The following is a 14,274-nucleotide window of genomic DNA, read 5'->3' as shown; positions in this document are numbered from 1 at the left end:
AGTTAAATCAAGAAGATTGGTTCTTCTCCATTACCAAGATTGCATCTTGTGAGTACTGTGCCTTAATTATTCTGTGTGCAGCATTACATACTGTAAGTGTGGCTGGCGATCAATTTATTCAGTACAGTTGTCAGAGACTGACATTAATAGAGACTTTGTTCTGTGTTTACAAATCAGTAGCTAGCTGTGTTTTCACTATATATATCCATTTCATGTGGATTTTTTTATTATACTTAAATAAACTCACAATTGTTGCATTTTCTGCCTCTTTCTATTATTGAACTACCTAACAATAAAAATACACTATATACTGTTTTGTCTTAGTAAAGTGAAGGGCCAGATTAACTCTTGTTTGTAGGGATAATATGGAGGGCACAACCATTGTTTAAACAAAACAAATTAAAAATTTCTCTTGTGAACTTCACAGCATATGTGGTTATATATCATTTCAAACATGGCGTCCGTGATAAGACAAGAGGCTTGTTGCGTATGCAACAGAATCATTCATACTGCAATCATTTCATGGTAGATCTCCCATGATAACGATACAATATTGCTAGTGCTGGTTACATTGTATCGCTGTTTGGTCACAGTGAGATCTCTAGCATCAGGTAATTATGAGAACAGAGGAACCTAATGGGGGGAAAGGGGGGTTGTGTCCCCATTTTCTCCCACGTTTCCCTTGTCATAGAGCGTGGCTTCCGGTCTCTGTGTCTGTCTCCCGCTGTCAGATCTAATTAAATTGACTTGAGGTACCAAAAGTTATAGAGGGGAGATACTGAATGATTTTGTTATTAAATGTTTGTTATAGGACCAGGGAGTGACAATCAGGATATTTGATTAAACCCTGTAGAAGAGTAATAACTGAGCTAATTGAAGCCACAGAGGAATGTTGAGTTTATATATAGAAATCCTGAAAACATGATCTGTTAGGGGGTGACTGAGGCAGGAAACACTGATATAGATACAAGTATAACTTTCTTTCCTCTTTATTAATACCAAGAAACTGTAAAAGTAAATGTACAGTAGACATTAATAACATCGGAATAATTATATTTTATGGGGGGGGAAGAAAAAAGAAAAATGTTAATGTTTTGTCATTAATATTGTATTATTTACGTGACATTAATTGAAGTTTTTTTTTCTTTCTTTTGTTTTGTGACTTTATATCCTACGTATGAATTGGACGTATCCTGCAGCGTATTGTCTGTTAGATCAGAGCGGACCTAGACCCGTGTTCATCCACAGACGTATCCTCAGATCCGCTCCTTGGGGACTATGGACGTGCGCGTGATGTACCTGCAGTTTTTAAAGACCGCGCATTACGTTAGTTTTGCATTTGTTAATGAATCAGACCCCATCGGTTTTTCTTGCAGGGTTAGTTTGAATCCCCAGAGAAGCTTCGTCTTGGTACTTTGGACGTTGCATCAGGTTCGGTGATGAAATGACCACTGACTTAAAGCTCTACTGGGGGAGGCCCTGGATAAAATCCGTGCGGTTTGCCCTGTGCTTGGATGATGTTGTGAGGAGTCTTCACATGTACATAACCAGTCAGCTGTTTCGGGGGTCTTGTACCCGTGTTCTCCTCTGGGAGGGTCTTTGAGGTGCCGGATCACATCTCCAGGGAGACCTTTTTCGGTCCTTTGGATGATGCACCAGGTGAACAAGAGAATATTCTCCCCTCTTAAGCAGGCGTCAGCTCAGTGGACTAGTAACTAAATTCTCTTGCCTGGCGCGGCGGATTCTTTGGTTTAATTTTCCGGGCAGACTTCCTTCTTAGAACCTTGGGTTGCACCAGGTGACGACATTAATAAATTGTTGAAAAGCAGAGGAGAGAGCGAGTGTTACCTGGCGGATCACAAACTCTAATCAGTCTGAATTATATTACATATAGTTTGCAATCTTTTAAAAACACAACTTTTATTTCTCTTTATTAAAATAGAGACTTACATTGTCTATTGTCAGTGAGGATAATGGTTCAGCGACTTGATTAAAATAAGTAAAGTGCAGTGAGTTAGAAACCGTGTGTTGGGAGTAATCTCATTATTATAATATTTATCTAAATAGTATGTTATAATATGTCCTCCAGGTGGAAATCAGTGTAGGCTAATAATAACTGTGATCATATCCAGCTCCTGGATTTATTGGATAGTTGTGGATTTTTATATTGGTATCTAACAGATTAGAACCCAATTAGACTGGAACAATAATGAGTCACGTGTTGTATAAGATTGATGGGGAGCTGTACATTGTGATCAATTACTTTTACATTAAATGATCATTTTGAGTTTTCTGATAATATTATACAATATGGTCTCTGGTTCAGTGATCTAGTTTATGTGCTAGCCACACCCCTGGGGTATAACCACACCCCCACTGTGACATGGCCACACCCCCTGTTATGAATTCAAGTTGCTGCAAATTTGGAAGTTATGTCTTATATAGCAATTGTTCCCCACACTTCGTAGATTGTAAGCTCATAGGGCCACGGCCATCTTTACCTTCTGTTTCATAACAGTGTACAGTGTACAGCACTGAGAACAGGATAATAATAATGAAGTACTGACCACACAGCACAATGCGCAGCCTGGGAGCTCGTTCTTCCACTAACTGTGAGAAAAGATCAGTCATTATCCTGGAATAGCTGCTGAGCCACCTCCCAGCTCAGTGTTTGTTTAGAATGACGTACGGGTGACTCACACTCACTCCTGCCAGGGACCGTACAATACGTTACTGGCTGCAGCCCAGCGATACAGATCTGTGTACTGGGAGAATGTTCAGTAAGAAGCAGCGAGTTCAGCCTTCAACCTCTTCCCATGAATGGGGAACCCAGATGTCTTAGAGGTGTAGTCAGTGACTGATATCACCCCCTTCATCTTCCCTGACTTCTATATATACACAGATCAGCCATAACATTAAATCTGCCTGCCTAGTACTGTGTAGGTTCCCCTTGTGCAGTGAAAACCCATTGAGACATGGACTCCACAAGACCCCTGAAGGTGTCCTGTGGTATCTGGCACCAAGACGTTAGCAGCGGATCCTTTAAGTCCTGTAAGTAGTGAGGTGGGGTCTCCATGGCTCGGACTTGTTCTTCCAGCACATCCCACAGATGCTCGGTCAGATTGAGATCTGGGGAATTTGGAGGCCAAGTCAACACCTTGATCTCTATCTCATGTTCCTCAAACCATTCCTGCAGTGTGACAGGGAGCATTATCCTGCTGAAAGAGGCCTCTGCCATCAGGGAATACCGCTGCCATGAAGGGGTGTACTTGGTCTGTAACAATGTTTAGGCCGGTGGTACGTGTCATAGTAACATCCACATGAATGCCAGGACCCATGGTTACCCAGGAGAACATCGCCCAGAGCATCACACTGCCTCTGCCGGCTGCCTTCTTCCCATAGGGCATCCTGGTGTCATCTCTTCCCCAGGTAAACGCCACACACGCATCCAAATACTTGCCAACATTTAAAATTGTTCTTCCGGGAGCTGCCAGGGAGAGGTGGGCGTGTAGGGGGCGGGGCCCTTAAAATCGCGGCATTTTAGCCCCGACCCCGTGTCATTTTACAGCGGGAGCGGGGCCAAATGCTGCGATTCCCAGTGAATCGCAGCGTTTGAACCGAATTCTGCCACCTCACTAGGAAGTGGGCAGATCAGGAAGATTGCCACACTCTCCCGGGAGTCCGGGAGACTCCTGCAAAATGCTGGAGTCTCCCGGACATTCAGGGAGAGTTGGCAAGTATGCGCATCCTGCATATCAACTTCAAGAACTGACTGTTCACTTGCTGCCTAATATATCCCACCCCTTGTCAGGTGCCATTATAACGAGATAATCAATGTTATTCACTTTACTTGTCAGTGGTTTCAGTCTTGTAGCTGATCAGTGTATATACTGCTGATAAAATAAAATGTTAACAGGAGAAAGGTTACATCATGTTAAGGTCTATCAGTGTTTTCATGCCCTTAGCTCCTATGATGTGTATGTCCAGTATCCCAATTATATCACACGTGACCGGATTGGATGTGTGAGAGATCAGTCACATGCGGACCGGGACAAACTGCCCAGCGCCGGTGCTTCAGTCAGACCACCGGCCAGCTAGCGAGGAGGCGTGAACCCACCAGGCGACCCCCGGATTACTAGGATCGGTGATTATACATACACATGTGCACCGGAACACGCACACAGGAACACGCACACAGGAACACGCACACAGGAACACGCACACAGGAACACGCACACAGGAACAACTTCATGTACACACTCGGTAGTGATATTGCATTTTAATTAATACCACTAATGGTGATTGGAAATAAATAATTGTGGCCCCTCCTGGCACTGGTGGGTGGTGTAGGGGACCTCCAACAATAGCTGTATCACCCACTAGGCCACCTAGTAAAGTATAGAAGGGACAGTGATACTATCCCAGGACATCACAGTGATATGATGTGGGTGACGTCACAATAAGAGGGTGAGGAGCGATGTATCTACTTACAGTCACTACATGTATATATATATATAAACACTGTTATTTGCCAGTAAAAATAATTCACTTTGAAAATGGTAAAAACCAGATCAGTGTAGATTTAAATATAATGACAGTGAAATGTATGTGTATATATATATATATATTCCTCCTACAGCCATAGAGATCTGAGGCTCAGACTGGTGTTGATGTTATCAACAATCATCTACATGACAATGTTTCAGACGCCTGTGTTCCCCCAGACAAGACCCCGGAAGGGCAAAATGCATTTTTATTGCGTGCTTAGTAGCCGTGTGTTGGCGCGGAGCAGAGATGACAAACACACACACGATTTGCATGTTGGGGGCGGTAGCGGGGCCACCCCTATTCCGGGGACAAGCAGCATGGGGCCCCTTCGGTGTACCCTGGGGGCCCAGTCTCATCTGGCTCCCTCTGCCCTGAGTTTTAGGCTGCCTGATCTCCTCCCTCCCCAGTGTCACTGTCTCTATCACCCTCTGTCTCCCCATTTGTTTTTGCCTCTGTCTCCAATTTTGTATGTGTATCTATCTACCATACCTCCCAACGTTTGTTCCACCAGCAGCGGGATGGGGGTGGGACCACTGCACATTGAGGGGTGCCTAGTGCTTTTGAGGCGCTAGGTTTCCCCATTCTCTCCTCCCCTTCAAACCTCTTCATTTCCGTGTGCAGAGGAGACAATCTCCCCCAACCTTCCTACCAGTTGGGATGATGGGACAGAGTCCAAATGGGGACATTTGGTTAGTTGGCTATCGGTCCTCCCTTTGTGTGTATATCTCTGTGGTGTCCGTCTATCTGTCACTCTCTGTATCTACCCCCCATTCTCCCACTTGCCCCCACCACCCACTGTTCCTCTGTGCCGCTCTCCGGTGAGGATCCCGGCAGCAGTAAGATTCACCGGCTTTGGCCAGCGAAGGCTTCCTCATGCGAATCGTACAAATACTACGAGGTTACTTGTTCTGTTACAAAATCTATTTTGTTAACAGATAACAGATCAAAATAATTTAATCATTTAAAAATGTTTTATTCCTTGAATGAAGGATCTTCATTTTTTTTCTTTATTATAAATTTTATCTATTTTTAACCTTTGTTAAAAATTTTCGTTTCCACTTTAGTTTATCTGGGAAGCGGCTCAAAGTCTGGATTGGTTCAGTCAGTTTAACCCTTATCATTTCGGAGCACTATGAGTGAGCTGCCCCGGCAATATTTTTTGGGGGGGTTATTTGTGGCGATGAGAACTTTTTTTATCCCCCTGATAAGCAGAGGCGGGTTACATATCACCCCAAGGAGGTGGGTAGTAAGAGACCCTAAATTGTATGTAACAGATGATTGTCTGAGCTCCTGACTGTGATGTCCCATGTAGCACATATTTCCCACTTGTCCTGATTTAGGCGGACAGTGGTCCAGATTCTGGGGGGCTGTTCTGGCAGACTGGACGTTTCTCCCACCTCGCTGCTGGGGGCGTCCATTTCACCATCGCTCTGCGCAGGGGAGGGGTGTGGGGGCGGCCTGGCGCCAAGACATGTCCGGGGCTTGGCCATGCTCATCATTGCGCCTCCTTTTCTGTGTCCTTGTCCTGATTTTACAAGCTGAAATGTTGGGACATATGACAGTGCGCAGCTGCAGAGACTGGAGTTTGTTTCTTCTGTGCAATCTGCTGCATGGGGGAGAGCGAGTACTGGTGTGGGGGGCGGACGGAGGGTCTACTGACAGATGGGGGTACCGGAGACCACAAACATAAATACCAATCTGTACTAAGCGGTTAACTGTCCCTGAGCTCTGGCACTTATTATAAAACAAACAAACACAGTTTTTATTACAGTCTCTGTTATTACAGCTGCCTGGGAAGCGCTTTACACAATTATTTTAAAATTTAAAGAGACATATTACAAATATTACAGAGGAAGGACATCGGAATCAGCGATGCGGCCTGAACCTACGTGTAAACTGCGTACAATTGCTTTCCAATCATCATCATCATCACCATTTATTTATATAGCGCCACTAATTCCGCAGCGCTGTACAGAGAACTCACTCACATCAGTCCCTGCCCCATTGGAGCTTACAGTCTAAATTCCCTAATATACATACACACACACACACACATACACACACACACACACGCAGACTTGGGTCAATTTAATCGCAGCCAATTAACCTACCAGTATGTTTTTGGAGTGTGGGAGGAAACCGGAGCACCCAGAGGAAACCCACGCAAGGAAACTCCTCACAGATAAGGACATGGTTGGGAATTGAACTTCCAATCAGTGTATATTGAGCTGCACTTAAATTAAGATCAGAATACTGTGTAAGAATACAGTCGTGTCACGATACGTCATCGTTAACAAGTAAAATAAATCATAAAAAAATAAATAATGGAAAATATGTGGCTCATCCCGACACCCCTGGGCGGTGGCTTTGCTCTGATTGGCTAGAGCAGGAGAAAGCTACTCTTATTGGTTACTTGTGGACAGGCCCCTTCTCTGTCTCCTATGTTGCTCCGCTAGGGGCAGGTTACACATCATCTAATGAGGTTTTTTATATTTATCCACTGAATTACTGGAGGAAACAGAAGATGGAAAAGAAGACGGAAGGTGAAGATATCGTAGGAATTAGGGGCGCAAGGAATGAAGACGACAACTGATTGGGCGAGTCTTATAAATGTCATACAGTTGTGTTTATTTCATAGTAATTTACTGTAGGGCACTACAGATCCCAGCATGCCCCGGGTGCCAGAATTTAGAGTAGATCATACTTATGTCTTACAGCTGCAGCTCTAAACTGTGTCAGATTTCTCCTAATAAAAGCTGGAACAATATTTAGTTTTACACAACATAAAAAGTGAATATAATGAGGGTTCAGTGTTAAATGTATCATTTGGAGACAAAGAAACGTTTCCAAATACTTTTCCGTTATGTAACCTTTTTGCTTCGCTTATTTCCCTCAGATTTATAGGAACAACAAATAAAACACAAAAACAATACCGGCTGCTACAGAAAACAAGCGATAATCAGTGTATACAGCGTAGTCTGAGCTCATATCTGGGATGAAAAATAGTTCTCACATTTATAGTCCCTTAAATGGATTTAATAAAATGAACTTTGTAGATTTTGCCCCAGAAGTGATTTCATGCTGGATTGATCCCTCTGGAAGGAGCGACGGACGCTGCAGGGAAAATGCACATAGATCATAGAGTTATTATAATATAAAGAACTGATTCTCTTATAGACATATAATAACATGTTGATAGGGTTACCCCGTTCAGTGTTACGCGTTTCAGAGCCTGTCTCCTTCTGACATCTGGATAATAATTTCCAGGAAATACAAAGGAAATTTATATAGGTGCAAATTTATATAGGTGCAAATTTATATAGGTGGACCCTGGAAGTAGAATTATAACATGTATATTGAAATAAGTGTCATATAGAAATATAAATGTAAAAATATTCATACAAACAACCTGTCTAAAAATATATAATATTGTGATAACAAAATCATATAAAAAAAATGAGGTTTTTTTTTTAGCAAAAACTCTCTGGACCCCCCCTCCCCTCCCCCATTAGAATGAAAAGATTGTAACTAAACTCCCAGTGAATCTTGCAGTAACGCAGCCACAATGAGGTGTAATTTCAGGCAGCGTCTACCTGCCACAGACTGGGATCTACGCACAATGTGGCCTTTATTGCAATCTCCAAATCTCCACCTCTCTCTGGTTCCTGTGACATCAGAGCCAGTCCCCTAATCCTGAGAGTTAGATGCCGGACTGTGGACAAGAGACAGGTCCTGTGTTATTCTGCTGAGAGAGGAGCGTCAGGTAATACATATTATTATTATTATTATTATTGTTTGTTTAGGTATCACCCAAAAAATCATTTAAAACAGGTAAAATCTTCTGCAGTTAATTCTTCTTGATGATTTTATCAGAACATTTCATAATATACTATAAAATACAGTTATAATCCTGTTATAGAAACTTCAGCACTTTAGTAACAAGTTTTATAACAAGTGCAGCAGTGATGGGGGTTAGATGGGAGCAGGTTATAGAGGTACAAAGTCCCAGTAATTAGCAAAAACTTTTGGAGGAGGAACAATGAGGGTCTGGGGGGTATAATGTTACTGAGAGGGTCTGATTAATAAACGTATTGTACAAGTGTCCTCAATCTTGTAATACAGCAACCAAAGTCTGTATCCTGCAGAGGCTACATTGTATGATATGTTGTGTTACATTGTGTGATGTTGTGTTACATTGTGTGATGTTGTGTTACATTGTATGAGATGTTTGTGTTACATTGTATGAGATGTTTGTGTTACATTGTATGAGATGTTGTGTTACATTGTATGAGATGTTTGTGTTACATTGTATGAGATGTTTGTGTTACATTGTATGAGATGTTTGTGTTACATTGTATGAGATGTTGTGTTACATTGTGTGACGTTGTGTTACATTGTATGAGAGGCTGTGTTACATTGTATGATATGTTGTGTTACATTGTGTGATGTTGTGTTACATTGTATGATATGTGTTACATTGTGTGACGTTGTGTTACATTGTATGAGATGCTGTGTTACATTGTATGATATGTTGTGTTACATTGTGTGATGTTGTGTTACATTGTATGAGATGTGTTACATTGTGTGACGTTGTGTTACATTGTATGAGATGCTGTGTTACATTGTATGATATGTTGTGTTACATTGTGTGATGTTGTGTTACATTGTATGAGATGTGTTACATTGTGTGATGTTGTGTTACATTGTATGAGATGTTTGTTACATTGTATGAGATGTTGTGTTACATTGTGTGACGTTGTGTTACATTGTATGATATGTTGTGTTACATGCTGTGTTACATTGTATGAGATGTTGTGTTACATTGTATGAGATGTGTTACATTGTATGATATGTTGTGTTACATTGTGTGATGTTGTGTTACATTGTATGAGATGTGTTACATTGTATGAGATGTTTGTGTTACATTGTATGAGATGTGTTACATTGTATGAGATGTTTGTGTTACATTGTGTGAAATGTGTTACATTGTATGACATGTTGTGTTACATTGTATGAGATGTGTTACATTGTATGAGATGTTTGTGTTACATTGTGTGAAATGTGTTACATTATATGACATGTTGTGTTACATTGTGTGAGATGTGTTACATTGTATGAGATGTTTGTGTTACATTGTATGACATTGTGTTACATTGTATGAGATGTTTGTGTTACATTGTATGAGATTGTGTTACATTGTATGACAGGTTGTGTTACATTGTGTGAGATGTGTTACATTGTGTGAGTTGTGTTACATTGTATGAGGTGTGTTACATTGTGAGAGATGTGTTACATTGTGTGAGATGTGTTACATTGTGTGAGTTGTGTTACATTGTAGGAGGTGTGTTACATTGTGTGACGTTGTGTTACATTGTATGACATGTTGTGTTACATTGTTTGAGATGTGTTACATTGTGTGAGATGTGTTACATTGTGTGAGTTGTGTTACATTGTGTGAGTTGTGTTACATTGTATGAGGTGTGTTACATTGTATGAGTTGTGTTACATTGTATGTTTCTGTCTGGTCACAGTTCATGGCAGCGACGTCCTGTTTTTATCCGGGTTACTTTGTGGTGGTAACACACCTGTGTGACAGCTGGAGGATGAGGGAGACTTGTAGCATCAAAATAACTGTTATCACCTTCTCAGAATGCCAATAAAAAATGAAAACATTTAATACAAACTTACTGCTACTATATATTTATTATTTTTAGATTCCGTGGTAAATTGGTAATTACCAGGCTCAGCCTTGTGTTACATTAATTATCATGGTACAATTCTGGCATTTAGCAGTTGTGCGGAATGGCTGATTGGTCACTAGCGCTGAGCACAATGGGTAACAACGCGGCACTGCCATGGATCATTGGCTGTATCCGAACTCTGCACAGATTGAAGTACAATCATTAATGCTCTTTGTATTTTATATAAGATCTGTTATTCATTCATTCATAACAAGTTCTGCCATGAAGTTATTTTGTGTTAGTGGACGGAATCTATTCATTGAGTACATGGGGACAGTCAAAAAATTCAGGAAATGTTTTTGTGACTTCAGTAAAAGCCACCAAAAAATCCCCTGTACAGGAAACATTACAGAACATTTAGAAATATGTCACAGTCAGATGGATATTAACTAAAGCAACGTTCTCTGGAATTTCTGCTGTAATCCCCCAGTTTCATTGACTAAGACACAAGGAGATAGAAGCTGGTAGATCCAGTTATTGTGAAGAACGCTCCCAGGCATCTCCGGCAGGGATGGGACTGGGCTGAGCTCCTTGTACGTTGCACAAATATCTTAGTTCATGTAAAGGGAAATTTATGTTGAGGATGGTTCTGTGAGAAACAGGTGGAACAACTTTTACAAACTCCCCCTGAATACAATTATGTCAACGTAATATTTAAGATATAACTTTTTCAGGAAATTTTTACAGGAAAGAGATATATATATATATATATATATATATATATATATATATATATATATATATATATATATATATATATATATATTGGGTAAATAAAAGTACACATTATTTTGCACAATCCCTTTGAGGGAAGAAGGTGATTGTTATCTGAAGTATTTGAGATGTTTTGACTGACCCTCCAAGCACACAAAGGTAAATTCTTCTGAGCTGTGTCCCTAATCACCTCTTCTAAAATCTTTTTCAGCATCTGCCTTTGAGAAATGCTCACCACCCACTTCTGGCATGAGCTATCCCTGACTGAGAACAGTGAGACCTGATTGGGAGAGCAAATTATCTGTGAGCCAAAAGACTTAGTCAATATTTGCAAGGTCTGGGAGGAAAACTTTTTAACAGCTCCGGTTTGACGTAATGAGATTGAAGGTTTTAAAACTTTTGAATAAGCTGATGGAAATACAGATTTCATTGTCTCATCTGTGACAGATGTTACTGGGCCACGGGACTTAAAGATGAAGGATCGGTTGGAAGAGCTAAAGAACAGAACCAGTCAAGATGACATGTTGGATTTTGATGAGTCTTTTGCTTTTGACAACCCTGTCTTTCAAGATGCGGAGTCCAACGAGATGAACTTGTTCTTCCGGGAGGTCTCCATCCTCTCTCTAGCACTGAAGAAGCTGAAGGAGATGGCCGAGGACATTGAGAGCAAACAAGGAGAGGTTCTCTGCAGCACGACGGAAACTAACATTTGCGAAGGCAAGAAGGAGCTAAGCAAAATGAAAAACTTGTTCACCTCCGAAGCTAAAGTAATCCAGTCCCAGCTAAGCCACATGAAAAACTCTTTGGCGCAAGACAATAAAAACTGGATGGCGGAACATCGAATCCGCCAAAGTCAGTTCACCGTCATGACCAACAAATTCCGAGACGTTATGAGCCAACATTACATCAACGAGACTAAATATGTGGGGAAGCTGAAGGAGCAGATCATGAGGCAAGCAGAGCTGGCCGGCCTGAGTCTTCAAGAGGATGAGATCAACCAGCTCATAGGAAGCCCAATGGCTCCGCAAATTGTTGGACATGACCTGGAGATCCTCAAAGCCAAACAACACTTGGCCATGGCCCAGGAAAGACATAAACAGCTCCTGGATCTGGAGGCCCAGATAATGGAGCTCCACTCCCTCTTCATCCAGTTGGATATGTTGGTCTCCGAGCAACACGATATCATCAATAACATTGAGTACAATGTGCTGAACACCATGGATTATATATCGCAATCTAAAGAGCAAGTGAAGAAGGCCCTGAAATACCAGAGACAGTCTCGAATAGCTGCTGCTATATCTGCAGTCTTAGGACTCTGTGCATGTTGTACGTGTCTGTCTTGTATGTCCGGAGCCGTACGGTAAATATTAGGACTTCATATTTGTGTGGACAGGTAATACATTGGTGCAACGTCTTCATCATCGGAGGTCCTAGGATCCTAGCGGATAACGGGACGTTGTCCTGACGGAAGAAATTCTCTTTGTTCATATAAAACATTTCATCCTTTATCTGAAGAGCTGCTAGACGTGAATGTATCTGTGGAAGATTTATAACTGATACTGTTATTAGCCTGGGAGAAGGCGGTCACTGCACCTTGCTGCCATGTGTTGTAATAACATGTTACATTTGTAAGTTAAGTATTATTATTATTTATACGAAATACACTTCTAGATGAATTGAAAGGTGGGTACTCCCATTGTTAGATATAACATTGGTGGGTGATTTTGCTGTATAGAGATTAGTAAAGGCAGAGACTGAAACTATCAATAGACGAGAGCAGTAGAACTTGCTGGTTATGGACCCGGCCTTGGAATAACATAGAACCATAGCGGTGGTAAGTGTAAAAACGATTGCCACAACCCCGACTACCAGGGGTTGAAATACTAATTAGGTAAAAAACCTGACATCAATATAAAGAGACTTACCTACAAAGCGACGCTGCACATTTGCAATGATGCTGACCTGTGAGGTCCCGACGTTGCCGCTTTAAATGAACAGTTATCTAGGCCGCACTGTTCAGTGACGTGGAACTCAAGTGCCGGAGAGGTCTGTGTGCGGAAATAATGGCGGTCGGCATCATCCGGCCATCGGACATGGGCAGCGTCTCTTTGTCGGTAAGTCTGTTTATATTGATGTCGGTTTTGTTTTCTAATAGGTGTTTCTTTGTAGGTATCCTGGTAGTCGGGGTTGTGGTAACCCCAACCCAAACATAGAATTTGGCCGCAGATAAGAACCGCTTGGCCCATCCAGTCTGCCCCTTATTTTATTAACCAACGGTACCTTAAACCCTATTTGATCCTTTATTCTTTATAAGGATATCCTTATGTCTATCCCAAGCATGTTTACATTGCTCTACTGTATTATCCTCTACCACCTCTGATGGAGGCTATTCCACTTACCCACTACCCTTTCTGTAACGTAGTTTCCTCTGAACCTACCTCCCCCCAGTGTCAGTACATGTCCTCGTGTTCTAGTACTTCTCTTCCCTCCAGTGTCAGTACATGTCCTCGTGTTCTAATACTTCTCTTCCCCCCAGTGTCAGTACATGTCCTCGTGTTCTAATACTTCTCTTCCCTCCAGTGTCAGTACATGTCCTCGTGTCCTAATACTTCTCTTCCCCCCAGTGTCAGTACATGTCCTCGTGTTCTAATACTTCTCTTCCCCCCAGTGTCTGTACATGTCCTCGTGTTCTAATACTTCTCTTCCCCCCAGTGTCCGTACATGTCCTCGTGTTCTAATACTTCTCTTCCCCCCAGTGTCCGTACATGTCCTCGTGTTCTAATACTTCTCTTCCCCCCAGTGTCAGTACATGTCCTCGTGTTCTAATACTTCTCTTCCCCCCAGTGTCCGTACATGTCCTCGTGTTCTAATACTTCTCTTCCCCCCAGTGTCAGTACATGTCCTCGTGTTCTAATACTTCTCTTCCCCTCCAGTGTCAGTACATGTCCTCGTGTTCTAATACTTCTCTTCCCCCCAGTGTCAGTACATGTCCTCGTGTTCTAATACTTCTCTTCCCCCCAGTGTCAGTACATGTCCTCGTGTTCTAATACTTCTCTTCCCCCCAGTGTCAGTACATGTCCTCATGTTCTAATACTTCTCTTCCCCCAGTGTCAGTACATGTCCTCGTGTTCTAATACTTCTCTTACCCCCAGTGTCAGTGCATGTCCTCGTGTTCTAATACTTCTCTTCCCCCAGTATCAGTACATGTCCTCGTGTTCTAATACTTCTCTTCCCCCCCAGTGTCAGTACATGTCCTCGTGTTCTAATACTT

General features: G+C 41.9%; 1 protein-coding gene across 1 annotated transcript; it reads left to right on the top strand.

Moving 5' to 3' along the window:
• Nucleotides 1-7,910: 7,910 nt before the first annotated feature.
• Nucleotides 7,911-13,773, top strand: LOC142101783 (syntaxin-3-like). The gene is made up of 2 exons (XM_075186206.1): nucleotides 7,911-8,311; nucleotides 11,215-13,773. Exon 2 carries the CDS (start codon nucleotides 11,477-11,479, stop codon nucleotides 12,365-12,367), a length of 891 nt encoding a protein of 296 aa, XP_075042307.1. The 5' UTR covers nucleotides 7,911-8,311; nucleotides 11,215-11,476; the 3' UTR covers nucleotides 12,368-13,773.
• Nucleotides 13,774-14,274: the final 501 nt, after the last annotated feature.

The sequence above is a fragment of the Mixophyes fleayi genome, chromosome 9 (genome assembly GCF_038048845.1).
Source record: "Mixophyes fleayi isolate aMixFle1 chromosome 9, aMixFle1.hap1, whole genome shotgun sequence".
Taxonomy (NCBI): domain Eukaryota; kingdom Metazoa; phylum Chordata; class Amphibia; order Anura; family Limnodynastidae; genus Mixophyes; species Mixophyes fleayi.
This window is presented reverse-complemented; position numbering and strand designations above follow the sequence as displayed.